At 56.9% G+C, this 24,820-nt stretch overlaps 2 protein-coding genes across 2 annotated transcripts; both read left to right on the top strand.

The window, feature by feature from the left end:
- Window positions 1-596: 596 nt before the first annotated feature.
- On the top strand, window positions 597-7,752 carry LOC118256014 (disintegrin and metalloproteinase domain-containing protein 2-like). Its single transcript, XM_035562683.2, has 19 exons — window positions 597-793; window positions 872-950; window positions 1,362-1,438; window positions 1,562-1,736; window positions 2,251-2,316; window positions 2,560-2,631; window positions 2,745-2,911; window positions 3,031-3,112; window positions 3,372-3,508; window positions 3,616-3,796; window positions 3,999-4,088; window positions 4,549-4,747; window positions 5,165-5,270; window positions 5,580-5,763; window positions 6,025-6,105; window positions 6,243-6,341; window positions 6,658-6,788; window positions 6,960-7,037; window positions 7,603-7,752. The coding sequence occupies exons 1-18, from the start codon at window positions 597-599 to the stop codon at window positions 7,033-7,035; spliced, it is 2,199 nt and encodes a 732-aa protein (XP_035418576.1). The 3' UTR covers window positions 7,036-7,037; window positions 7,603-7,752.
- Window positions 7,753-8,900: 1,148 nt separating this feature from the next.
- Window positions 8,901-15,796, top strand: IDO2 (indoleamine 2,3-dioxygenase 2). Its single transcript, XM_035562743.1, has 10 exons — window positions 8,901-9,182; window positions 9,913-10,008; window positions 10,554-10,673; window positions 10,818-10,936; window positions 11,247-11,261; window positions 11,859-11,958; window positions 12,084-12,201; window positions 12,390-12,441; window positions 13,834-13,982; window positions 15,444-15,796. Exons 1-10 carry the CDS (start codon window positions 9,084-9,086, stop codon window positions 15,794-15,796), a joined length of 1,221 nt encoding a protein of 406 aa, XP_035418636.1. The 5' UTR covers window positions 8,901-9,083.
- Window positions 15,797-24,820: the final 9,024 nt, after the last annotated feature.

The following is a 24,820-nucleotide window of genomic DNA, read 5'->3' as shown; positions in this document are numbered from 1 at the left end:
GCGGGGAGCAGGGGGGAGCAGGGTTGGGTCAGGACATGGAGCGCATTGTCCTCCGCCCGTCCCTCCAAGCACTTGCACGCTTCCCAGAGGGGTGCAGGCATGCTCCTCGGGGGTTACCTCTGCAACGTGGTGGCGGGTCCCCGACTGACCTCGCTCTCCCCAAGTACCGGGGCCTCCGGCAGGGCTCACACCTGCATGCGGGGAGCGGGTGGGCGCGCGTTCCGGGGAAGCGTGCGTTTCTGGGGCCCGCGGGGCGCAGCCAGCAGCGGGTGCCCGGGGCCCTCACGCCCGCCCCGCGCCCCCAGGTCCGAGGCCGGCAGCCTGCCCAGCTGGGAGAGGTGAGACAGCCCCGCGCCCGGCGGGCGGTGCGGAGCCCAGCGGGGCCGGGGCTGAGCCGCCCCCCTGCGCTCCCCGCAGCTCCACCACCGAGGAGAGCGGCAGCGAAGCGGGGACGGAGTCGGAGCCGGGGCCGGAGCCTCCCTCGGAGCGGGGGCCGTGCCGGGGCGGGCGCCGCGGGCAATAAAATAAAGGCGCTGGGGGCAGCCGCGCGTCCGCGCCTCTCTCGGGGCCGTTGGCGGCGGCCGTTGGCGGCGGCGATGCGGGCGGCGCTGGGGCTGGTGGCGCTGGGGCTGGTGGTGGCGCTGGGGCTGCCGGCGCGGGGCCTCGGCCCCGGGGGAGCGGTGCCCGGGCAGCCCCGGTCCCCGGCGCAGCCCCGCCGCCGAGCCCCGCAGCGCGCCCGCGCCTACAGCATCCCCATCGCGGGCACCCCCCGCACCGTGCGCCTGCGGCAGCAGTGAGTGGGGGCACGGCCGCGGGGCGCTGCGGGGCGCCGAGCGGGGACCCCAGGGCTCCGTCTGTGCTCTGTGCGCAGAGTGTTCTTGCCAGAGGATCTCCGGATTTATACAGACGGCCGAGGGGGGCTGGCGAAATCCGAGCTTGCGCGTGTCGAGGTACGATATGCCCCGCGATTTTGGGAAGAAGCGTGCGGTGAGGTTTCCTTCTGCAGGGATGCTCTGTAGACCTCTTGCTCGCCTCGGGCACTGATCCACTCCGGGCAGCCCTGGTGAGGGTGTGCATCAGCTCACACCCCGCTGCAGCCATCACGAGTTCCCAGGGACAGTGAGGAGCTGATGAAGGGACGAAGACCAAGCAGTGGTCAGTGCAGGTGTCTGCTCCCAGGGGAGCCCGCAGTGCCGTGCTTCTCCCATGTGCGCTGCGTGCTCCCACCGGGAGCCCGTCCTCTGCAGGGACAGGGACCATGGCACAGGTAGCAGCAAGGTCTGGCGCCTTGCACGCTGCCACACGCTCCAGGTCTCGAGGGAGGAGGCACCACGCTGCAGACGCGGCTTTACTCTTTCCAGCGCGACTGCTTCTACGACGGCTACGTGGAGGGTTTCCCAGGATCGCTTGTGGCACTTAGCACTTGCTCTGGACTGAGGTAAGCCTTGGGCTGCCTTTGCCCTGCAGCACAGGCACGAGCAAGAGCACCAGGCTCTGTTGGTATCAGTGGTGCTGGGCTGGCGGAGGAGCCATTCCTGCCACTTGCGCCTTTGCTTTGCAGCGGGGTCCTGCAGCTCGCAAATACCAGCTATGGGATCAGACCTTTGGAGGCTGCAGGTGGGTATCAGCACCTCATTTATCAAATGCGGAATGAAAATGTAGAGACGCAGCTGCTTGCAGAAAACAGCTCCCTTGCCTGGGCTGCAGAGGTGTCACCGGAGCCGTGGGAAGGAGCAGCAGTGAGTACGCCTCGAGGCCGTGGGGTTTTGGTGCAGTTGTAGCAGTAGGCCTGTGAAATCTTTAGCTGAAGGGTGCCTCAGTTTGTGCAGTAGTTTTTGTTCCTGTGTGTATTTGGTACATCCAATGCTAAAGGGCTTCATGACTCACCGGTGCTAAGGACCAGGTCAGGACGGGGGTCTGATGGCAGCGCAGGCTCAGCCCGGGTGAGTGGGATGGGGCTTCCTTGCAGCTGCAAGGAGTTCTGCAAGCTTCTGTTGCTGTGAATACAGCCTGGATCTGTGGCTGATGTTATTGTGTTGTGGATTATGGAAGGAATGTTTTCCTAGAAGTTTGGTACTGTTTGTGCTACAGCTCCAAATCGTTGTGGAGCCCATTAATTGAGTGTGGAACTAAATGTCTCTTCCGCAAGTTGATACAAATTGCAGAGGGTAGTCGCTCTGGTACTTTATGGGGGTATTTTTGTTGCTGTTTAGTTTGCTGTGGTTTGTTTTGGGTTCGTATTTCCTTAAGGGCAAGGAAGCTGTCCACAGATCCCCACTATATCTGGAAATGCATGCAGTTTTGGACAAAGCTCTGGTGAGTCTTTGCATCCTCTCTATCATAAATTGTTTTCTCTAGGAAAAAACTGCAACAATTTCAGAGCTTCACAGAACATCAAGGGAAGTGTGCATGGGGCTTGACAGTCTCCATGAAATGGAAACTAACTCCCTTGGGCATGGATAATAATATGTTATGACAGGAGCTGCAGTGAGCCCTGGAGAGCTGGTCCTGCTGCCTCGCACAGTGCACTCAGATGCTCTTGTGTCTGTTGTCTTTCAGTATGACTACATGGGAGCAGACAAGGGTGCCGTGACAGCCAAGATAGTCCAGCTTTTCAGCTACGTGAACAGCGTGAGTTGCTTTTGGTTGTGCGTGGCAAATGTGTTGCAGTGGTGTGGAAAAGCACGTGGGAAACTGTTGAGCAGCTGGGCTCTGGACCAGCCGTGGTGTCTGTCTGCTTCCAGATGTTTACACGCCTCAATCTGACGATAGTACTCTCTTCACTGGAGTTTTGGACAGAAAAGAACAAAATTCCTACCACAGGAGATGCTGAGGAGTTGCTGCAGAGATTTTTGCAGTGGAAAAACATACATCGTGTTTTGCGGCTACAGGACATAACGTTCTTATTCGTGTAAGAAGGGGATGGCTGTGTTAGCTGGCATGGGAATGAGGAGTAGGATGGTGTTGATACAGCAGCACGAGCATACACATGAGCAGCATGTGTAGGGCTCAGTCTGCCCTGTTCCTCAGTTACAGGGAGCAGTCCCCTTCCGTGGTGGCATCTTCTGCGAAGAAGCTGTGTCTCAAGAACCATGCTGGAGGGGTTGCCTTGGTACGCAGCCTGTCTGTTTGTACCCCTAGCCTCCCGTGTGTTGGCACGGTGCTGAGCTGTGCCTCCAGGTGGGCGCACGCCTACCCAAAGGGCGAGGAATGCCGGCAGCAGGTGCTGCTCCGGTGGGCATGGAGCCCCTGGGGCGATGGAGCAGGGACCCCAGGGCTGTCAGTGCCTCGCAGCCCACTGGAGCCCCGAGGCAGAGCGTGAGTTTGCTGCAAGGACAGCGCTCTGAGGTCTGCCCTTGTTGCCCTCGCAGTACCGAAGCGCTATGACACTGGAGGCGTTCTCGGTTGTCGTGGCTCAGCTGCTGGGGCTCAGCCTGGGGATGGTGTATGACGACCCTGGGAGCTGTCACTGCGCGGGAGCCGCCTGCATAATGCAGCCCAGTGCGGTGTAAGGCCCCCCTGTCCTCGCAGCGTGCCCGGGGTTTGCAGGGTGAAGCCCCAGGTGTTCTGTCCGTGCCGCCCATGTGGGTGCCAGCCTTGTCCTCTGGCTTACAGGCACTCGGCTGGCACCAAAGCCTTCAGCAGCTGCAGCATAAGAGACTTTCAGCGTTTTCTTGCCACTGGAGAAGGGCAGTGTCTGTTGAACAGGCCAACGATGGACGTGTCGTATAAAGCTCCTGTGTGTGGCAATAAAGTGGTGGAGCCAGGAGAGGCTTGTGACTGCGGCTCAGCAGAGGTTAGTTGTGAGCCTCGGTACAGCAGGAAAGAGCCAAGTCCCGCGCCCCCCGGGGAAGAGCTCTCCAAAGAGGGGTGTGAATCTCATGCCTCATCAGGAGGCTGCAGACGGCTGCTGCTGAGGGGAAGCCCGAGCTCTGCCGAGCTCCTGTACCCGCAGGAGAGGTGTGAGCTCTCCTGACTGCCTGTGCTGGTACCTCCAGGAGTGCCGGCGCGATCTGTGTTGTACTGTGGGGTGCAAAAGGAGGAAAGGGGTGCAGTGCCTGTCAGGACCGTGCTGCTGGAAGTGCAAGGTAAGCTGTGCAGCAGCAGTGGGCACACTCAGGAATAGCCTTCACATGTGCAGAGCATGCGTAATGGGACTCGGTGGGGAAAAGTGGCTGCATCTCCAGCTGCAAGTACTGGCTGTTCTGCTGATGTGAGGGATCGGAGAGAGCACAGGGGTGAGTGAAGTGAGCTGTGTGATGTAGTGTTGCCAGTGAAGTGCCTTTGTGTCAAGAAGGTGTTTTTAAGGAGCGGGTACCATGCCTTCTCCTGAAGTACTAAGATGAAGGATATGTCAACTGTACAGACGTGTTAATGTTGCAGGGGTAAAGCTGGTTTGTGGAGAGCTTTGAAATTGTGTGGGTAGATTTTTCCCAATCCTGATCTAAACTGTAAAGCCAATATTTGCTTTGCACTAGGAAATCTGTTCTGTTGTCTGTGAGTGCATGTGCTATGCAAAGCTCCTCTTGTTCTGCCTCTTTCCACTAGTTTGTGAAAAGTGGCACGTTGTGTAGAACCAGCCCCGAGGACGAGTGTGAGCTGAAGGAATATTGCAACGGCACCTCTGGGGAGTGCACGCCCAACCAGTGGGTGATGGACGGGCATCCCTGCAGCAGGAACACCGCCTTTTGCTACAGAGGAGTTTGTCAGACAGCTGACAAGCAGTGTCAGGAGATCTTCGGCAAAGGTAAGGGCAACAGGTTGCTGGGGGGGGCTGTTTGTTGTGCATGAAATGTAAGGCTGTGGACAAGAATCATCGAAATAGGAGACCCTGGCAGCCCAGCCTGTGTGCAGGCAAAAACAGGCAGCAAGCGTGGAGGAAAACGTGTGTTGGGAAGTCTCTTGACTTCAGTCTTGTAGCACAGAGCTGACAGGCAGGCTGTGGTGAGGCTGGTTGGCAGCTGCAGCACCATACAGCAGCAGCAGGCTGTTGGGAGCACGGCGGGGAGAGTGCTGTGTCCAGGCTCCTGCACGGCCACGGCACGCAGTGCCTGTGAGAGCAGGCAGCCCTCAGCATCATCGGGTGGCCCCAGCAGTGATGTCCGGCCCTGAGGTGGAGAGAGAGGCCTTTTGCCAGTCTGTGAGTGATGGTATGTGTTTGCAGGGGCCAAAAACGGACCCTTGGCCTGCTACGAGGAAATTAATGGCCAAAGGGACAGAATGGGACACTGCGGCTCCAATCACAGCGGGTACCAGAGCTGTGCATGGAAGTAAGTGCTGTAGGAACGCCAGGGGCCTCTGGCTAGGTCCGTGACAGCAGGGAGCCCGGCTGCACTGCAGGGCAGGATGGGAGCACGGACATGTTGCCCTCGCCACCGGGGAGGAGCGTGCTGTCCCAGGGTGTGTGGGCTGTGAGGCAGATGAGAGAAAGGCCCGTGGCAGGCGTAAGCATGCCGTGTCCGTGTGCTGCAAATCGGCTGTTTGGGATCTGTTCTCCAAGCCCTCAGTGCGACCGATGGAGAGGAACAGAAGGATGAAGGTGGCTTGTGTGAAGTCCTCTGCTCTCCATGCCTTTGCAGGAATCTCCAATGTGGGAAGCTCATCTGCGAATATCCAGGTAATGTGCCTTTCACCAAGGAGAAGGCTGCGGTGATTTATGCTCGGGTGCAGAACACGCTGTGCGTCACACTGGACTACATGAAGCCTCCCACGGAGAGGGACCCAATGCTGGTGAAGAATGGCACTGTCTGCGGCGACCACAAGGTAAGTGGTCCTTAGACGTGCTGTGGCTCTCTTGTGAAGAGGAGGACTTGCAGAAAGTGTTTCTGCAGTAGTGGCATCGAAGACCCACGGGCAGTCAGTGGCTTTTCCATTGGTTGCATCCTGAATGGGTTGGGATTGGTGTGTGGATTGTGCAAACCCCATCGGATGGGGTCAGGCTTGAAACCCGTGTCTCTCCCAAGTAGGAGATGGGTGTTACTGCCCGTTGCGTGCTCTCTGCTGACCCCTACATTTGTGTTTTAGATCTGCATGAAACAGAAGTGTGTGTCTGCTGCTGTCTTGAACTATAATTGTGACATAAAGACAAAATGCAACAATCACGGGGTAAGTGACAGTGCCACATGTCCTTGTTTTTTTTGGACCATTCCACTCTCCCAAGATGCAGCTTGCAAAAGCGAGCAAATGTGTTCATGATCTTTTGTAGCTGATATAAATAATTTCTCCCCCTCTCTGTCACACAGGTGTGCAATAACAAAGGGACTTGCCATTGCCATCCTGGCTGGAAGCCACCGAATTGCCGGGAGAAAGCAGAGAGGCAGGGAGGGAGCAAAGACAGCCCCGTCAGTGCTGGTGAGCAGCGAGGGCAGTGACCCTGCTTGGTTGTGGAGAAAGAGAAAAGAAATAGGGCAGGTGTTGGAGCAGAATAACAGAATTGCAGACCCTTGAGGTGGGAAGGGACCTCTGCAGGTCTTCTCCAGCATCCTTGCTCAAGCAGGGCCACCTAGGCTCCCCTCCCCGCCCCAGGCCTAAGTTGCTGCCGTTCCCTTTCTGGCTGTGGCTCGCACAGGGGGGAGCATTGTTGTCCTGAGAAGTGCGCTGCTGTGGGCTGAAGGAGGTTGTTTCCTGTGCCTAGATGAAGCAGGCCTGCAGAACAAGGACCCGCTGAAGATGTGGCTGCTTCTCACCTTCTGCCTCTTTGTGCCCGTCCTCATAGGGCTCATCCTCATGGTGGTGAAGAGAAAGGAGCTGAGGCAGTGCCTCTCCACGGAGCAGCTGGAAATAGACGAGTAAGTCTGCTCCCCTCGCCTCGGCCTCAGATGCAGTCATAGGTGACAGCAAAGCCAGAGCCTGGACCTGGGCCCTTGCCATGCGGTGTGCGTGAGGAGGGGAGAGGAGAGCGAAGGCAGCGCTGTTGGGCTTGGTGACTTAGGGCAACTCCCTTCCTGCTCCCACCCTAGGTTTGAAGATAAAGAAAGCACTGAGGAGGAAGGGAGCATGTTGGATGCACGGCAGCATAGCAGGAGAGGACTTTAAATGTAAGTCGTTGCCAAAGTCACCCAAGTTTTGTGCTGATGTTGTAAACAGAGTCTGCATGTGGTGGCACAGCTGGCAGTGGAAACCAGGGAAAGGGAGCAGTTGGTGTGCCTCTGCACCAGCACGTAGGGGGTGTTAGGGGGAGCGTCAGGGTGAGGGCACTGCAGGTGGCCTGGGCATCACAGCAGAGGGCAGGCAGCAGGTTCCTGGCTGCTGGCAGTTTCCACAGCACATCTGCTCCCAGGCACCAACAGACGTGGCCAGGGAGGTTGCGGGAGCTGGAGAGGGCAGTCACGAGGTGGCAGCCGGTCAAATGTCCTTGGGACGTGGCTGCGGATGACAGCCAGGAGGTGACGAACTCTGTGTGACGGAGCAGAGAAGCTTGCGAGGCGCTCCCTGGGATGGGAGGAGCGGGTGTACAGTGGGGCGGCTGCTGCAGCTCATGGGGCAGGTCTCAGGGTGGTGCCGTGTCACACACGGGGGGCAGGCAGGGTCTGGGGGTGCCGAGGTCGCTGCGTGAGGGGCTGGTGGAGACTAACGGGCATCCCTGTTGTGTGTGCTTGGCAGCTGCCTGTGGGGTTCTGGACTTTGGGGAGCACTGGAAGGAAGACGCAGCAGCACAGCGCACGGACAGAGATGTTTGTGGTCCCAGGCTTGGGATTTAACCCACAACAGCCACGTGGCCCCCCTTGGGGCTGTGCGCTGGGGGTGTTGAAGCCTGTCTGGGGGATGCTAAGTCTGTAGTTTGTGTTTTTGTGTGTGTTGTTCAATAAAAGGTGTTTCTGATGCCTGAGTCCCGTGATCCTTGTGGAGCAACGCAGTGCCAGGAGAGCCAGGGAGGGCGAGGGGACTGCGCAGCCCCACGCTGCTTCTGGAGGCTGGCCAGAGGAGGGGGGCTCTGAGTGCTGCGCGTGTGCAGCTGTGCTTTGCCCAGGGAGGAACAACAGGGAGCAGGCGTGGAGAGCAGACGGTGCTATTGCTGCAGCCGTGCGCTGTGCCGTGCTGCAATGGCACCGGCACCTGCGGGAGGGAGGGAGGGGACTGATCCGTGGGGGGACGAAGGCAGTGCCACCCTGAAAAGCGATTTTCAGCAGCCTCCTCTGCAGGGTCTCGTTTGGCCTACTTTCATTCATCTCTGGCCAGACAGTGGCATGAGCCACCTAATGGGCAGGGAGTTTTGGTGCTGTGCGTGACAATTAGGTCAGAAACCCCCAGACCCTCATCGCAAGGGCGTCTAATCGCCCTCTGTGTCAGCTCTGACTCCCCTGGGGCTGGGTGTGTGCAGCCCTGGGGAGAGCATGGGCAGCCTACGGTGCAGGCACAATTAAAACCATCATTAGAATCTTGTGCTTTGTTTGGCAGTGGGAATTTAATGACAACCTCAGCTCACGTTCAGTCATTAGGGAGTTAGCTAGAAATGCAGATAAATCCTTAACTGACATGAAATGTGGATTAGGGAGTTTTACTCCCTGCCACGCAGCACTTACTTTGTGGCAGCAGCTTCAGTTGTGGCTCCCATTAATTTATTTTGGCTGCACTGGGCATATTATTAGCGCGTAAATCAGCAGCACCTTATGCAAGCACAGGGCTCAGGATGCAGCTGATGCCTGATGGAGCATACATTGCTCCTGCGGGGACAAGGCGCTCGGAGCCCCTGCTCTGGGGGGGTCACCAGCCGGGTGCGGGCCCTGCTGGGAGCCGTGGGCTTTTCCCTGAGCGTCAGCCACCAGCGCTGCTGAGGAGTTCCCAGGCTGGGGGGGACAGCTCGCAGCCCCCGCCCGCAGTAAGGAGCCTTCCCGGAGCCCGCTCCAGAGGTGGATGCTGACAAGGATGGGGCTCAGCGCTTGCTCCACGACACTGGCTTATCAGCAACCTTTAATCGTGTTTGCTCGACCCCTCTGGCCACGGGCGGCTGGGGCCTCGCCTGCCCCCCTAGGACAAGGTTCGTGGCCGGGGCGCGCTGTGCTGGCTCAGCACATACCAGGCACGGGGCAGTCGGTGCCTCCACGGAGCCACAGCGCGTCCCAGCCCCACGGCCAGCACCGGTGATGGAGGCCGGCGATGGGAAGGAGGAGACCCCGCTGCCCTCGGCGCTGAGCCGGTTTCAGCTCTCGGAGGATTACGGCTTCCTGCTTCCCAACCCTCTGGTAGGAGGTGGCCGTGCCACCGTGCCCGTGGGCTGCAAGAAACAGCAGGGAAATAGAGGGGTTGGTGAGCGGTGCGCTGGTTGGGTGTCCATTTAACACTATTTTACAAGGGTTTAGAAAATCAATGAGGAATGCCTGTGATACTTTGTCTCAGGCAGTTTCATAGGACAAATTCCTCACTTTAAAAATTACACTGGCTGCAGCACGTGGCACAGGGGAGAGGGGAAGGAGCTTTGCAATTCAGATATTGGCCTTGGATTTACAGGATTTCGCAGGAGTACGAGGAGAGAATTTAGAAGGCAAATCTCCCGTGCTGAAAGCAGAGCCATTTGTCACTGGGGTGCAATTTACAGAGGGAGCTCTCAGGGACAGGCAGATACTTGTTTATCACCCATTAATTCACCATCATGCAGGCTGATATTACAAGTGGGGGAACCAGACATAAACCATTAGCTGCGACTCGCAGGGCTGGATGGATGCTGGAGCCCGGGCTGGCTGACAGCCGCTCCCGTCCCTCCCTGCAGAAACCTCTGCCCATGCCGCAGGGTGGGGGGCACAGGGTCGGCTCCTGCCACGGCTCCGGGCGTGGGACGGGCAGGCTCCCCAGCAGCACCAGCAGCAGCTCTCGGCACTGGGTTGCTCTGCTGGAGCACAGGGAGAGGAGCGCTGCAGGTGCTGTGTGCGGGGCTGTGTGCTGACGGCCCCCCCTTGCTTCTCGGCACCTACCAAGACAGAGCTGCCGGCTCCCTACGGCCCGTGGATGGAGATCGCCCGCGAGCTGCCCCAGCTGATTGCGAGCCATCAGCTCCGCTCACGTGTTCACCAGGTAAATGTGCGACCGCTGCTGGTGTTGGCGCGCCCTCAACCTTGGTCTGACATAGTCGTGTCTGGCAGGATCCCTGTGCACGGGCAGCTCTGCGTATGCGTGTGCTGCTCCTGCCTTAGCTGGTGCTGCCGTATGGAAGGACAGTGTGCATGGAAAGCGTATGGAGGGACCGTCAGTTATAACGAACGTGACGCAGAGGCAAAGCCTTCGGCACAGCCATGACTCCTTCCACAGCTGCTGGGGTGCCCCAGCCGGCCGAGGCAGGCGTGGAGTGTGGTGGCAGGGGAAACCCTCTAGATGTCACGAGAGCTGCAGCTCCCGCGTTCCTCCCGGCGCGGGGCAGTGACATCCCCTGGGTTACTGCAAACCGTCGCACGCAGCAAACCGTCCGTCCATAGCGAGCGCTGCAGGGGGAGGAAGGGAAAGGAAAAGGGCAGGGAGAGGTGACAGGAGGGGCACTCCTGGCTGGGGGGCACACAGGTCCCCCCGGACGGGGCTCTTTGCATGGCTGCGATGCTCCTTGCTCACCAGGGTCTCTTTGGCAGATGCCTCAGCTGAGCACGCGGCACCTCCGAGGGCGCGAGGAGCTGTACTTGGCCCATCTGGTGCTCAGCTTCATCACCATGGGCTACCTGTGGCAGGAGGGCGAGGAGGGCACCGTGAAGGTAACAGCAGGTTCCCCTGCTCCTGGGGAGCTGAGGCACATGCTGCTCCCCTGGGACTGCGGCAAGAGCCGTCCCGCTGGGGCCAAGCCTCCTTCCCAAGGCCAGAGCTGGGGCGCAACCTCTCCTGTGCTTTGTGCCCCCCAGGTCCTGCCCCGCCACCTCGCCGTCCCCTTCTGGGAGGTCTCGCAGGCCCTCGGGCTCCCCCCCATCCTCAGCCACGCAGACTTTGTCTTGGCCAACTGGAGGAGGAAGGACCCCAGCGGGTAAACAGCGAATGCGGCTCCTGCAGCCGGGTCAGCGGCTCAAGCCCACGCAGCTCCAGCCCTGACCAAAACCATTTAAACCCACCATAACTGGGGGCTAGCTCGCAGCTAAGGGCTGGGGAGGGGTTTTGCCCCACGGGCATGTGTGAGGCAAGTGGGAATGTCTGCCCGAGGGATGGCGCTGCCCTCTGGCGAGAAAACTCGTTTGTGTTACGCAGCACAGTCCATTGCTAGAACAATTTGTAACACTTCTCTCTCTCCCTCTCCCCTTTCCCTGTGTATTTGCTGGCAATGCCCAAAATGCCTTCAGTCCTCTGGAAATTGAGTAAGTATTTAAGATGCTTATTTATTTTCTAACAGTATTAGTTTTGTTTGAATTGGCTTAGTGCTCCTACACTGTAGGGCTCTGCTTAGGTTAAACCTCTCTCTCAATACACAAGCAGAAGAAAAACAGCTCGGTCTTTGGCACACAAACACCACTGAAACAACAGCAAAGCCACCATGATCACGGCTGAACCGTGGCTGTTCCAGCCCGTGCAGAGCCTGGCTGTCAGGGACCAGACTTGTAGCCCAGCGTGGGCACAAGGACGGTTCAGGATCCCTCAGAGCCAGAGCAGAGCATGATGTTCCCTTTTGCCCTGTGCCAGCTTCCCTTTGCTCGGGGTGCAGAAGGCTCTGCAACGAGAAGGATTTTGCATGGGTGGGGGAGCTGGGGTCTGTCCTGATGCTGGGGGAGGCGGCTGCACGCAGCAGCTCCTCCAAAAATCTCACCCATCCCTGGGAGGCAGCAGCAGAGCTCAGCTCCCTGCCATCCTGTGCCACTGCCCCACAAGAGCGCTGTGGCTGGGATGCAGCGTCAGGGCTGGGGGGCAGGCGAGGGCATGGGGAAAGCTGCTGCTGACCGCCCCGCTCGCCCCTGCAGGAACCTGGACACCATCATATCGCTGCCCGGGGGAGAGAGCCTGAGGGGGTTCATCCTCGTCACGTTCCTGGTGGAGAAGGCGGCCGTGCCTGGCATTAAGGTAGGGTGCAAGCCCCCCGCCTTGCAGCTGCCTGGCCCCAGATCCCAGCCCTTGGGGCTTCCAGCAAGTACCCAGAGCACAGCCCAGCCCCTCCATCGCTTTGTGCTCTCCCTCTCTCCTCGCAGGCGATCCTTCAGGCCATTCGTGCCATCCGGCAGCTTGAGGAGGAGACCCTGCACCAAGCCCTGCAGGGGCTGGCGACGGCCATCGGAGCCATGGGCAAGGCTCTGCAGCGGATGCATGGTAACAGCAGCCTGCAGGAGCCTGCGGGGCAGCCCGCACCCTCGGGGTGCTGTGCATGGGGTTGCTCACCGGGTGCACTGCGCGAATGCGCTCGTGCTTGGCCCAGAGAGCAGCTCATAAAGGCCCTGCCGTGGGAAACGCCGATGCAGACTGCCCGCAGTGACACCTCCGATCCCATTTCCTCCTAGATTATGTGGATCCAGCAGTGTTTTACGCCGTGATCCGGATCTTTCTCTCTGGGTGAGTATGGGGCATTTCCATTCCTCCAAAGACACCACGGGCAGGGGGAGCAGGGGCTCCGCTGGGAAGGGGGCAGCCCTGCTGGGGCTGCTTAGTTGGGCAAGGCAGCAATATGGCAACAAGAGCCCAGCGCTGTGGTTTTGTTATCCCTCATCTTCCCTGCTGGGCTGCAAGCATCCCAAACTGCTCCACTCTTGGACTTCTCAGGGGGGTTCTATTTTTATTTCTATTCGGCATATCTCAGCATTCCTAAGTCAAAAGGCTCCATGCATCCTGATTATGTTTCTTTCATTTTTTATCCCAACTGACCTTGTCTTGATGGTCATCAGCTTGGAAAAACATGCCTTTTAAATTCCCTTCTGCTTATAACAACTTCCCACTAGTAGAGGTTACTATAAATACATCCATGGGAGAGCTAAAAATATTAAGGTATTTGATAATGAATCTATTTTCTCTGCAATTTGAGCAAAATCTGCTTCTGCAGTCAAACAGCCCTAACAGCCAGTACTGAAAGCTTCATGAAATGGTGCATTCTTCGGAAGGTCAAGAGATATTTTTGTGCCAGGCACATTATCTCTCTGAAATTATAACTTCTCTTTCCATTTGTAAGAGAGCATTTATCTTTTTTTGCACAACAGGCGCATAAACCAGTATGACACGGGCTGTGAGTTAATGGTGTACGGAGAGGGGGGAGGCAGCAGCGCTGCCCAGTTCCCAGCCCTACTGAGGGCGAGCATCTTTTGTGAGAGGGAGGAAATCACATTACGGGCTTGTGCTCTGCTGAAAGAAACAGACAGGCTCTCCTGCGCTGTCTTTAAAGACATCATCAGCAAGAACAGAGAAAAGTCCCAAGTCAAAACTTCAAGGGCTCAGAGGTGCTCTTGTGGGGCTCTTAGAGGTGCAGAGGCAACCGGGCTTCTCCTAATGGGGACTCAGGGAACAGATGCCTTAGGTGCTGCTGTTTTATTCTGCGCAGCAGGGCAGCCGCTCCTCTCTTGCCCACTCAGTGCCAAGCCCCAGGACCCGGCACAGGGGCTGGGGATGCAGCCACAGCGAGGGCTGGTCCCAGGAGTGTGCCCTGGAGTGAATGCCAGAGCCTGGAGACCCATACAGCGATCCCTGCTTGTAGGAAGAAAGACAGTGATGGATTTCTCCCTACAGCTGCGACCTTGCTGTGCACCTTGATGTGGTGTTTAGTTTCCGAATTTATCTTGTGCTTGAGGACAGCTGGCAAGGCTCAGTGAGGGGGAGGTGATTCAAGGACGGGGTCAGGAAGGTTTTACCCAATCTTGTCAGCCCAGGGTCACTTTTCTGCAGTCTGACCTGTTTACAAAACGTGGGGGCTTCGCTGCGTGGCCGCCCCCTTCCTGAGCACCTTGTCGCCTGGCTCAGCTGGAAGGACAACCCCGCGATGCCGGACGGGCTGGTGTACGAAGGGGTCTCCGAGGAGCCCATGGTGTACTCGGGAGGGAGCGCGGCACAGAGCACCGTCCTGCATGCTTTTGATGAGTTCTTGGGGATTCACCACAGCCAGGAAAGCAGTAAGTCAAACACTTCTTCCTTTTTTTTTTCTCTTTTTTTTTTTTTTAAATAATTTGGGGGGGCACAGAATCAAGCCAGTGCATTTCCCATGGCTTTGCCTACAGCAGATTTATCAGCTGATAGGGCCGTGTGTCCATCTCACCCTCCCAAAAGCCCTGTCACAGCATCTGGCTGGGAAGAGGCTCTCCTCAGTACATTACAGAGGAAGTCCATAAATGAGGCTCTGGCAAGCACCTCCACGCTGCCATAAATTCCCAGAGGGACAGACTTTGTTTTTTGCATGTCAACTTTTTACTGAGGTTATATATGGGTACCGAGATGAGGGAGCAGAGCACGCCAGCATCCTGCCAGTAACTGAGCTCATCCATTCACATAGCTTTGCAATAGTCTGGCCCACAACAGAATATATTTATCAGAAATTAGTGAAACCACGCTAATAGCAAACAATAAATAAAGGCTGAGAGCAAGGGCTAAAACTTGCCTTTTAGGGTTAAAATCAACTCTAATGAAGCACTGACCTAATATGGGTTTTCTTTCTCAATTCATTTAATGCACCAAGACAGACGAGAGGACAGGAGACTGTGAGGAGGATCTTACCTGGCACTAAATGGCATAACTCAATGCTGGGGACAGAGGGGGGTTGGGCAGAGGGCACCAGCTGGCAGGAGGTTTGTTTTGGGGTTTTGGTGCTTGGTGTTTGCAGGCAGTACACCACAGCACCTGCAAGCAGAGGGCTTCCCCAGGCACTGACGGGGGGCCCAACACAGCACTTGAGGGCTTGGGCCCCGTGCTTGCTCCTGTGCTGGGCTCCAGCCCAGGGATCTGGGAGGCAAAAGCCCTGGGTTAGTTCCTGGCTGGGATGCAGCTGCCCCTGCACAGCCTTCCCAAGGGCATCCAGGTGAGGATCAGCACGGGCAGGAAAGGGCAGGGGTGGTCCCAGCAAATGCCAGCTGAGAAGAGTTTTGAGAGCATTCACATTGCGTTATGGAAGGGACCCAGCTATCTGCATCTCCTCTTCTCTTTGATTTACATTACACCTGCTCCTAAGTTCCTCTGTTGGTTTAACATTATTAGCTTTTCCAGGTGCATAGACAGACCTTCATGGAGTAAGCAAGAAGAGGAAAATCCAATATTTCAGTCTAAAGGAATGCCTGGCATCTATATAGTTTTCCCACATGCCCCTAGCTTAGCAGGGATATATATCACCAAGATATGAGACAGGATCAGAGATGGGAATATTTGATGGCTTGCATTTCAGACACAGAATCGCACTGTAGTACCTTGAGCAGGTTTTCTGCCACCTACGTAGCTGCACAGTCCGGGTTAAGGACACCCAGGCTTTGCAGCATGAGACTCGTGCCCACCGCCCGCACCGGCATCCTGGCTGCAGCCCGGCCGCTCTCTGAGAGCTTCATCCCATTTCCCCTCAATGTCTTTCTTTCTCTGCTGGTGTTTTGCAGCCGCGTTCCTGCACAGGATGAGGGACTACATGCCCCCTCCCCACCGAGACTTCATAGAGGAGATCTGCCAGGCCCCCTCCCTGAAGCAGCACGTGCTCTGCTCCGGAGACACGCGGCTGCGTGCGGCATTCAACCGCTGCGTCACCGCACTGGCGGACTTCAGGTCCTACCACATCACCATCGTCACCAAGTACATCGCCGTGGCCAAAGCCAAGGCGGGGCGGGCGGAGGTGGGCGGCTGGGCTGGGAGGCCCCCGGCTGCACTGGAGGCCAAAGGGACCGGGGGGTCGCACATCTTCAGCTTCCTGAAGAGCGTCAGGGACACCACCAGGGACGGGCTGATAAGCGCCTGACGCCCCAGCGGCTGGCGAGGCGCTGCCGAGGGCAGGCACAGGAGGCTGCAGGACTCGAGCCAAACGGTGACCATCACTGACATCCCCTCCCTCCCTCCCTCCCTGCAGAGCCTTCCCACTCGCACAGGTCCCAGGCTCAGAACAAGCTGCCTCTCTCCTCCCCAGTTCCAAGCCGCTTGCTCTGCAGCATCCATGCCTGCCCCACGCCACCCCTGGGTGTCGTGCGTGGCAGCTGCCCCTGCCAGGACCCCACCACGGCTCGGACCCCACGGCTGGCAGGGCCGGGCACAGCCCCTAGTGGGGTCTCCTGAATGCAGCCAGGGCTGCGGTGCTGCCATGGCTCTGCTCTCCAGAACGCGGCTGGCAGCTGCTGGAGGCTGGCGCTAGCAGATACACACCCAAAGCATCTCCGCTGCTGGAGGTTCTAGTTCTGGGCCGAGTTAATTAGGAGCAGGTCCCTTCCAGGCCCAGTCTGCGTATTCGCCGTGATTATTTTTCCATGATTTCACGATTCTCTGCTGGAGGTTGCCAGGGCAAACGCCTTGCCGCTGTCCGTAGGCCCGACGGGCACGCGGAGCACCCAGCGCGGCCCCACGGCGCCGGCAGGAGCCGGCTGTCAGCCAGCGGCCTCGGAGCCCCGCTGCGGGGGCTGCAAGAGCAACTTGGAGAGCAGGGGAATTACACAGGCTAATAAAGCTGGAATTCCTAAAAGCTGGCTGTGCTGCACGGCTCACACTGCCCCTGCAAGGGCAGGCACCCAGGTGCGGCCCCCCTGGAAACCCCGAGCCCGCAGCTGCGAGCCCGCTCCCATCGCGAGGTGGCAGCAGAATCCTGCTTTCCTCCCTGATCCGCCTGGTGCAAGCTGCAACGGGCACGGCTGGTAGCACGGGAGTGCAGGTGGTGTGGGGAGGCAGATAAAGCAGAATTTGGGTTTGTATTTCACGAGTGCTGCAGTGAGTGCTGGGGGGGCCGTGGGGCGCAAACGGTTCGCAGGACGGGGGCTTTCCGCTGCGTCCCAAGGCCTTTGGCATCCACGTCTGTTAGCCTCAGCTCCTCTTGCCTCCGGAGCAATGAAGTACGGCACTGCAACGCCACGGCAGGGCGCGTTTCTTCAGAGCCCAGGGCTGCCGGGCACGTGCAGGTCCCAAACCATGAAGGCAGCCTCAGGTCACCAGCTCTCATCACACCTTTCCAGAGTTGGATGCGGCGATCCGTGCGGGTCCTTCCCAGGTTGGGGTATTCTGTGAGTCTTTCAGGCTGAACCTGACAAAAACAAGCTGCCCGGTCTAAAAAAATAGGGCTCTTGATTGCCCCACATTTCCCTATTACCTGACAGGTTTGCTTACTGAAATGCCTGCTTCCAGTCTGAGTAACAGGCAGAGATCTGAAACGGATGCTGGGTCTGTGGCTGGGCCACAATTACCCCCAGGCTGCCTGCTGGCAAACTGGAGTCTGCTGGAGTCACTCAGAGCCAGCTGAAAGGGGGACGTGGAGGAGAGATGCAAGCAAACCGGGGCAGCAAGGGGCCTCAAGGAGCGGGTGGTCGCTTGGCGGTGATGCACTGAGTGATAAAGGCGTACTTTTATTCTCCATTACCAGCTTCATTGCAGCTCCTGATTGAGGGTTCAGGATGCCACCAGGGTAACGCTGCAACTTCTGGGCACACACAGAATTCACTTTCTTAATTCTCGGTGATCAATATCGTGCTGTGGCAGGGGACATACGGTTTCCAAAAGGGTCCAGCAAAGGAAAACTGCCCCAGATGAAGCCAAGGTCCTCCCCTGCGCGCTGGAGCAGCGGGTACACGCAGCACCCAGCCCGAGGCGGGGGTCAGCCCAACCCGTAGCACACAGGCACCGAGACAGAAGCACCACAGCACGTGAAGCAAGAGCAGCCAACGAACCCTCAGCTCCGCATTTCTGCGGTGGCTGCGCAGCTTTTCATAACACCAGATGCCCAAGTGGCCTGATTTTACAGAGAGCACCCCCCCAAATCCCTCGGTGTTGGCATCCTGAGGGAAATCAGGCCATATGTATCCATGTTTTGTCTGCCCGGGTTTGCTGGCATGGCCACCAGAGACAGGTTTCACACCCAATCAGTGTCTCAGTGCAAAAATAGCTCTGGCAGTGCCACTTCTCCTGCACTATCAGAAGAAAGTCAAGGTCCTTTGAAATGAGGTTTCATTCCCATAAGGGTAACAAAAAGCTCAGCACATGGCGCCTTGAATTATTAAAGCTCCTTGCTAAATTTTATTTTGTGCCCTCTTTTGAAAGGCAGTCTTAAAACTGGGGCTTAGGCAAAGATATCTTCAGTAAACAGCCTATAGGAACATGTCAGCACCTTTAAATCTTTGTCTGGCAGCCCTCATTCCACTCGATCTTCATTTCTGAATAGCTACTGCATATTTTATGTAGGAAATATTTCATACTGATGATTGTCTTGGTCTATTACATTTCAGACCATTTCAGGCAAACAGCAAACTGGAGGGGAAAAAAAGTCACTCTGGCTAAATGAAAAATATAATAAGGGCTCCCAGGAAGCTCATGCAGATGGCCACTGCGGGGGAGACACAGGGGCTGTCCCCGTGCTGCAAAGCACCTAAGCAAAGGCTGGTCGGCAGTGATGCCAGCGCCAGCCAAGGGCAAGGGATCCCCAGAAGGAGCTGTCCCTGTTGCAAACCCTCCTGGAGCCCTCACTCCCTGCCCCTGCACAGGCAGAGCCCCAGCAAAGCTCAACCAGGGGAGGGAGGGTGCAGATCTGTGCCCCCCTCTGCAGGGAAATGGAGGGGGGCAGCCAGAGGAGAGGTGGGAGGGCTCCGGGACCCTCCTGCAGGGACCCTGGGCTCTGCCAGCACTGCCCCGGGGGATGAGGAAGGTGCCTGCATTGCTGTGTGCTTCCTCAGAAACTGCTTCTGAGCCCACGGCTTTCCCAGGCCGACAAACGACATAGCGAGGGCTCATCAGATCTGACTACAGTTTACGAAATGCTGTGTGAGAGAAGCATGCAGTGACAGCACAGGCATTAATCAGCTTCATCGCCTTTAAAGTCGGTGCGGGCGGATCCTACACGCTCTCAGCGCCCAGACAGTGATGCACGGCCCCTTCCTGTCTCTCCTCCCAGCAGGCTGGGACAGCTTCTCTGCGAGAGCTTTGATTTCTCTCTGTTTCCAAACCACTGCTGTCTAACATTGATCACAAGACGCAGACATCTAAGGTCTCAGGTGCATTACGACTGGAAGCACATTGCATTTAAATAATTTAGTGGGCCCTATGCCTAAAGATGCCACAACACATTTGAAAATAACACGGCACTTGGCATTTGTTGTGCAAGAGCAAAGGAAATCCTGAAGAGAGGTGCACGGCGCTGTGGCACTGGTCGCTGCCCAGAGCCGACAGGACACCCGAAGCACCGCGGCTCTGCAACGGGCAGGGTTAGGCCCATTTATTCAGATCTTTAATAAAGTCAAACAGCAAAAGAGCAGTCCCGGCTGGATGTGCCCAAGGGCCAGGCTGGGCATTCCTGCATGTTCCTGTGCTTCGCTGCTCCCTGCGGGGAGCTCAGGGCCCTCTCAGAGCTGTTGCTGCCTCAGGCCCAGCTCCCAGGTGGACTTCTCCTCGTTTAGCTGCCCAGCAGCACTGCTGGGCTGGGGCTGTGTCTGGGCTTTGTTCCGCCCCCCTAAATCAGGCAGCACCTGCCAGATCAGTTGGGAAAGATTCCTGCCAGATAGCTGATGCAAAACCAACAGGAATGTCACAGCCTTCGGCTGCAACCAGAGCAGCGGCTGCAGACCCAAATTAGCACTGCCCACACAGAAAACTGCCTTATCAATACAAACAGAGGTGCTGCCCCAGGCAGGCTGATGCACACATTTCCATTGCGAGACTCTGCAGCACGGGACCCGCCCGGCAGGCACAGCACAGCACGGCACAGCACGGCACTCCCTGTCCCACTCTGTGAGTCCACCTTCTGCAGACACGAGCGTAGCACACTCAGGTGCTCTGCCACCCATTTTCCAGCCTAGTGTCTCGCCCAGCTGCTGACGCACAGGCATAATGACTTTTCCAGGTGCTGCAGCCCTTTTCTCCACAACCCAGGCAAGGGCAGGCTGTGGAGGGATCACTCTTGTACCCTGCCTGGACGCCCAAGAGGAGGATGCTCTGCTCTCCAAAAGCCCCTTGTATAGTGCATGAACAGGGTGAAAGGATGAAAGGTGCCTTATTGCCCTCTCCACCTCAGGTAACACATGGGAAACAGTCCCTGGCTGCATCCCCCAGCCCTGCTGTCTTCCCAGGCAAGAGCAAAAGCCAACAGCAACCTCTGCTGCCGCTGGAGCAGGGACTGGGCTGCCCTGAGCCCTGGGCTCAGCTCCTGCCCTCCCCTGGCAGCTGGAACCTCTGGTGGGCCCCGGGGGGGCGGCGTGGGGGCAGGGGTGCTCCAGGTGCTTCTCAACTCTCAGAAACTCCGTGCAAAAGCTCCCGAGCTGCCTCTCCCCGCTTGCAGCCGCTCCCCGTGGCGGCTGGGTGGCCGGAACCGCTCCCGCAGCACTCGCAGCCGCCTGGCATACCGAGCAAGTGCTTTGCCACAACTCCTGCTACCACTCTCGTGAATATTTGAAATCGAACAAGAATATAAACATTTGGATTCTAGACACTTCTCAACCCCTAACTTATTTATCATACTTGGCTGTGCTCCTGGAGCCAGGGCCAGAAGAAGCTCCAAACAGTTTAGGTTATTTAACATGCTGTGCATAGATCAGTCTTGCTCTCCCCTCTAGCCACAGGTTTCCCTTTGTGGTTTGCTGCACAGTTATTATGTCCATCAATATCCAAGTAATTAAAATCCCCCATTATCCAGGTCCTGGCTGCCTTACGAGCTCCTCATAAGCTATAAAACGTTTCATGACCAACTTTCCTTAAGTGCCCAGGAGGTCTGCAGCACCATCTCAGGATCCCTCAGCTACTATCATTATCCTAAAGGTCCCCTCTAAACGGCAGCCTACTCCTGCCCGAAGCGTGTCTGACATCCCTCTCTGCACCTTCCCATTCTGTTCCAGGACTGCTCATTTTCTCCCCCATTTTTCTCTACCCACTTAACTCAGAGCCGCTCCCCGAAGCCCTCGGGGGCCGGTACCCAGACCTGCCGGTGGCTGTCCTGAGGGCACCCGCAGGCTGCAGGTCTGCGGCCGGTCACATCCCAGAATGCGGCCAGCTGCACAGCCGCTCTGCTGTCCATGCACTGGGAAAGCAATGAGCCCTAAACCTGTTGTACCCGCAGCTCCAGCTGTCCCCGTATCACAGCCAGGGGCTGTCCCCGAGTGACTTGCCACGACGGACATGTACCAGTGGGGACAAATATGTGCAAAGTACTTGTCTCTGTCGCACTCTCCTCTCCTGCACGGCTCAGCCACTGGTCTCAGAGCAATTTAGTAATAACAACCAAGTTTGCTTTGCAATTCCCACTTGGGAGGAACAGGAGGGCACAGGAAATAATTGCCTTAACCTTCTTGGCACTGTCACTTGCCCAAGACCCGATGTTGTATCTGGTACATGCTCTGGCCACTGCATCCCTCTGAATGCTTGACCTGGCAAAAGCTCAAGAAGTGCAGAGGGCTTTATCTCTGCCTGGGGAATTACTCACCTTGGCAGGAGTGACTGCAGTCCAGATATGATTAAAGGACATGACTCAAGCCAAAAAGTGCTAATTACAGCACAGAAGGAGGAGGAGAGAGGAGCTGCTAAATTATGCCTAATATGGAAGGGGAGTGAGGAACAGATTGAAGAGCCATCACTGTGGAGGTGATGAACAGGGGCTACCGGCACTGCTGTGCTGGGGATGCCCTGGGCGCAGCGCCTCGAGGCAGCCACGGCTCTCTCTCCGGTAGCTTTTTTTCCTGCCGTTTGTCTCTCCCATTCTGCCTGCTCTGCCACAGTCCATTTTGTATGCTCCTTGCCCAGGGGTCCCTGCCAACATGCTCCTGTACCTGCCTCCTGCAGCTGACAGCAGCCTGCTCACCCGCCCAAGAGGAATGCTCCATCAGGGCAGGAAGGGGTTCTTTTGTGCTCCCTTGGTAAACACAACTAAATATTCGGCTTTCTGGAGTGTTTTACCTACCCAGCCCTAAAAGGCAGACAAGCATCCCTGCCCCAGCTGCATTTACATGTTCTCTCCTGCCTCGTGGTAGCTGCAGCCTGTTTGCTGAATCCTGATTTTCCTCCCTGTTTTTGGCTTGCTGCTGCAGTGTGCGGTCTGCTCAGGTGCAGGCTCAGCGCTGCAGTAGCGCTGGGACAAGGTGACGAGGGACTTGCGCGCTGAAGGCTGCCATAGGGCTGTGCTCCTGCGGCTGCAGCCCTTGGCATCTTGTTTCTCAGCTCAGTGTCAGACAAATGCTGTTCGTGTATTCCCAGGGATTTGGTGCTGGGAACCAGCACCAGTTGTAAAGCGAGTCACCAGATGGAAGGCTCCCCAGAGGGACCTTTGGGAAAGAGCTTTATTTCAAGCCCTGGAGTCTCCAAGGTATGGGCAGCGTTTATAAAACATTGCACCATTAAAGCTGTTTGGAAATAGTAGGAACCATCAACCAAAACATTAGCATGAGAATAAAAATAGCTTTGCATGGGGCAAACAATTTGGAAACTAGCCACAGCTAAAGCAGTGTCTTGGCAAAGGTCTTTGACCTCCTTACAAATATTGCAGTAACTGCACACTGCTGCTGCAGCGCTGCCAGAGCCCTCTGCTAGCAATGGGAATGTTTTAGGATTGTGTTTGCAGCCTTGTTGTAGGAAATAATACACAGCTGGAAGAGACGGGTGTGCTTTGTACCTCCCCGTCCTCCAAAGACTGAGGGAACATGAAAAATACACCAGGACAGAGCCCAAGAAACATCCTGGGGCGTACAGGGACAGGGCCATGCGTGGCCCCACGCTCGCTGTGGCCGCAGTTCCCGGGCTGGAGACACGGGTGGAGGTGCTGAGCCCTCGGCACACGCCCGTCCCCACCAGCAGTGTGGTGCTGAGCAGGGCAGGCAGCCCTCGCCGCGTGTTGGGGCAGTAGTAAAGTGCGCACGCTGTGACTGCAGGCTCTTTGAGACTGGGGCTGTCTTCTTCTGTATTTATTCAGAGCTGAGCACAGCAGGTTCCTGGTTTATGATAAGGAGCTCGGGTAATTTAAATAATAAATACTATGGAGAAAGTACATTATTATGAAATACGGATTTTTCCGATAAATAAATCATGGCCATCATTTGCATGTATAATACCAAAAGGATGTGTCTGGGACGTCTGGTGCTAGCTGCAGTACCTGTCTGACATGAAGATTTGCAAAAAACTGACGTCCCTTTACTTCAGCTCTCCTGTTGCTCCAGTTCCACCAGGGTTTTCATTTTAGGATTAGCGGAGATGACGCTGCTTGGGCAGAGCCCTTTTTCTACAAATATTTCCTCACCTAGAAAGGCCCCACTTGCCATGAGGCATCGCTGGGAATGGTGCAGCATCTCCGGAGCTGAGCAGCGCAGGCAGCGGGCGCTGGGAGCCCAGCCCCAGTGTGCACACTCAGTCCAGCAAGGGGAAAGCGGGCGGATGCTGGGAAGGGTTTCTCCAAACACTCGGAGCGGCCCTTTCATGCCAGGAGCCAGGGCTTAATCACTGGCTGTGCTGGTGGCGTTGTGCCGGTGCTGCTCGGAGGAAGCGCCACGTACGCTCCATCGCCTGCTTGTGAAGTTAGTCACTGCAGCCCGCAGTTGCTAGACCAGGGTAAACACGAGCAAACAAAGACGACTGCGTCTCCAACAGCCGCGGTGAGCTTACAAGGCAAACTGTACCACGTTTCCCACGAGCTCTGTCAAACAGATCTCTTCAATAAAAAGAAAAAAAAAGGAAAAGAAGAAAAGACTCTGCTATTATTGCAGTAAGAGGCGGTGTCATGCTGGGCTCTGCTTCTAAATATATTCTGTGTTTACTGTATGCAACAGTAGGAAGCTTTCCGAAAAGGCACCGGGGTTGCTCTGGTTTTTTTCAGCAATCATGCTTCACTTGAGCCTTTTTTTATCCTGACAGAAACGGAAAATATTTTTCTGGTGTCATTTCTACTGATCAAAGAAGTTTCCTCAACAGAGAGGAGCCCCATGGCCCTGCGGGGAGAAAGCCACAGAGGAAACTATTTTACTAACGAGGTGCAGGGGGAACTCACTGGCAGTGGGATTTGCTGTGAGCAGACGAGGCGAGCCAGGACACGATTCCTGTAAGGCCAGGAGTGGTTAGCAAGGCTATTAATTCTTTTCATTCCCAATTAATTTGCTGAACGAGAGGCCTGGTGTTTACCTGCATACTGGCAAAACACAGTGCCTGGGAGTAGCGGACGGCTGCTTCTGCTGCCTGCCTTGCAGTGCTCGGACGGGGCTGGCAGTGGCAGGAGCTGTTCTGCTGGGGGGGACAGGACCCTGCACCTCTGGGGGTTGGTGCCCGGGGAGGCGTGCCCGGGAGGACGAGGGCACGGGAGGATGAAGGCACGGCCCCTCCGCAGGAGCAGCCTCCCTTTGGGCAGCTCGGGTGCCCCTGTCCTGCATCATCCCAAGGCTGCTGGGTGCAACCCTGTCTGCCAGGGCAGGTGCCCTCTGTCTGCCCCACAGCTTCCTGCTGCCCCTGCTGGGGCAGATGTCAGGCTTGTGGAGGAGCAGGGATTTCTGGGGTTAAATAGCTACCAGATTTTGTTTACTTTCTCCATCAGCTTTCCCTAAACAGCTTCAGTAAATGCTCCTTCCACGAACCTCATTGTGGCCGGAACTGACTCAGCTTTCTGCATGGAGGGATTTTTGTGGATGGGCTCACCGGCCTCATTAACGGCACGTCATGCTTGCTGCTGTTTACTGATTGAGGACTTTTTTTAACTTTCATTTGTGCTTCACGTCAGAGCGGGGTGCACAGAGCTCCCTGACACATACTGGCCGCCCCCACAATCCCTGGACCCCCATTCCCCTCTCTCCACTCCTGGGCACTGCCAGAAGCCCGCCGAGGAGCTGGGGCAATGGGG

The sequence above is a fragment of the Cygnus atratus genome, chromosome 27, assembly GCF_013377495.2.
Source record: "Cygnus atratus isolate AKBS03 ecotype Queensland, Australia chromosome 27, CAtr_DNAZoo_HiC_assembly, whole genome shotgun sequence".
Taxonomy (NCBI): domain Eukaryota; kingdom Metazoa; phylum Chordata; class Aves; order Anseriformes; family Anatidae; genus Cygnus; species Cygnus atratus.
The sequence above is the reverse complement of the archived record's forward strand: the minus strand, read 5'-3'. Positions and strand labels throughout refer to the sequence as shown.

What these genes read in the sequence shown, in the direction of transcription:
- IDO2 (XM_035562743.1), top strand. Translation starts at nt 9,084, where the DNA reads ATGGAGGCCGGCGATGGGAAGGAGGAGACCCCGCTGCCCTCGGCGCTG. An exon ending in TCCGCTCACGTGTTCACCAG is followed by an intron (nt 10,009 to 10,553) that starts GTAAATGTGCGA and finishes TCTCTTTGGCAG; the next exon opens with ATGCCTCAGCTGAGCACGCG. An exon ending in CGGCCGTGCCTGGCATTAAG is followed by an intron (nt 11,959 to 12,083) that starts GTAGGGTGCAAG and finishes CTCTCCTCGCAG; the next exon opens with GCGATCCTTCAGGCCATTCG.
- LOC118256014 (XM_035562683.2), top strand. Translation starts at nt 597, where the DNA reads ATGCGGGCGGCGCTGGGGCTGGTGGCGCTGGGGCTGGTGGTGGCGCTG. An exon ending in AGCACTTGCTCTGGACTGAG is followed by an intron (nt 1,439 to 1,561) that starts GTAAGCCTTGGG and finishes TTTGCTTTGCAG; the next exon opens with CGGGGTCCTGCAGCTCGCAA. An exon ending in ATAATGCAGCCCAGTGCGGT is followed by an intron (nt 3,509 to 3,615) that starts GTAAGGCCCCCC and finishes TCTGGCTTACAG; the next exon opens with GCACTCGGCTGGCACCAAAG.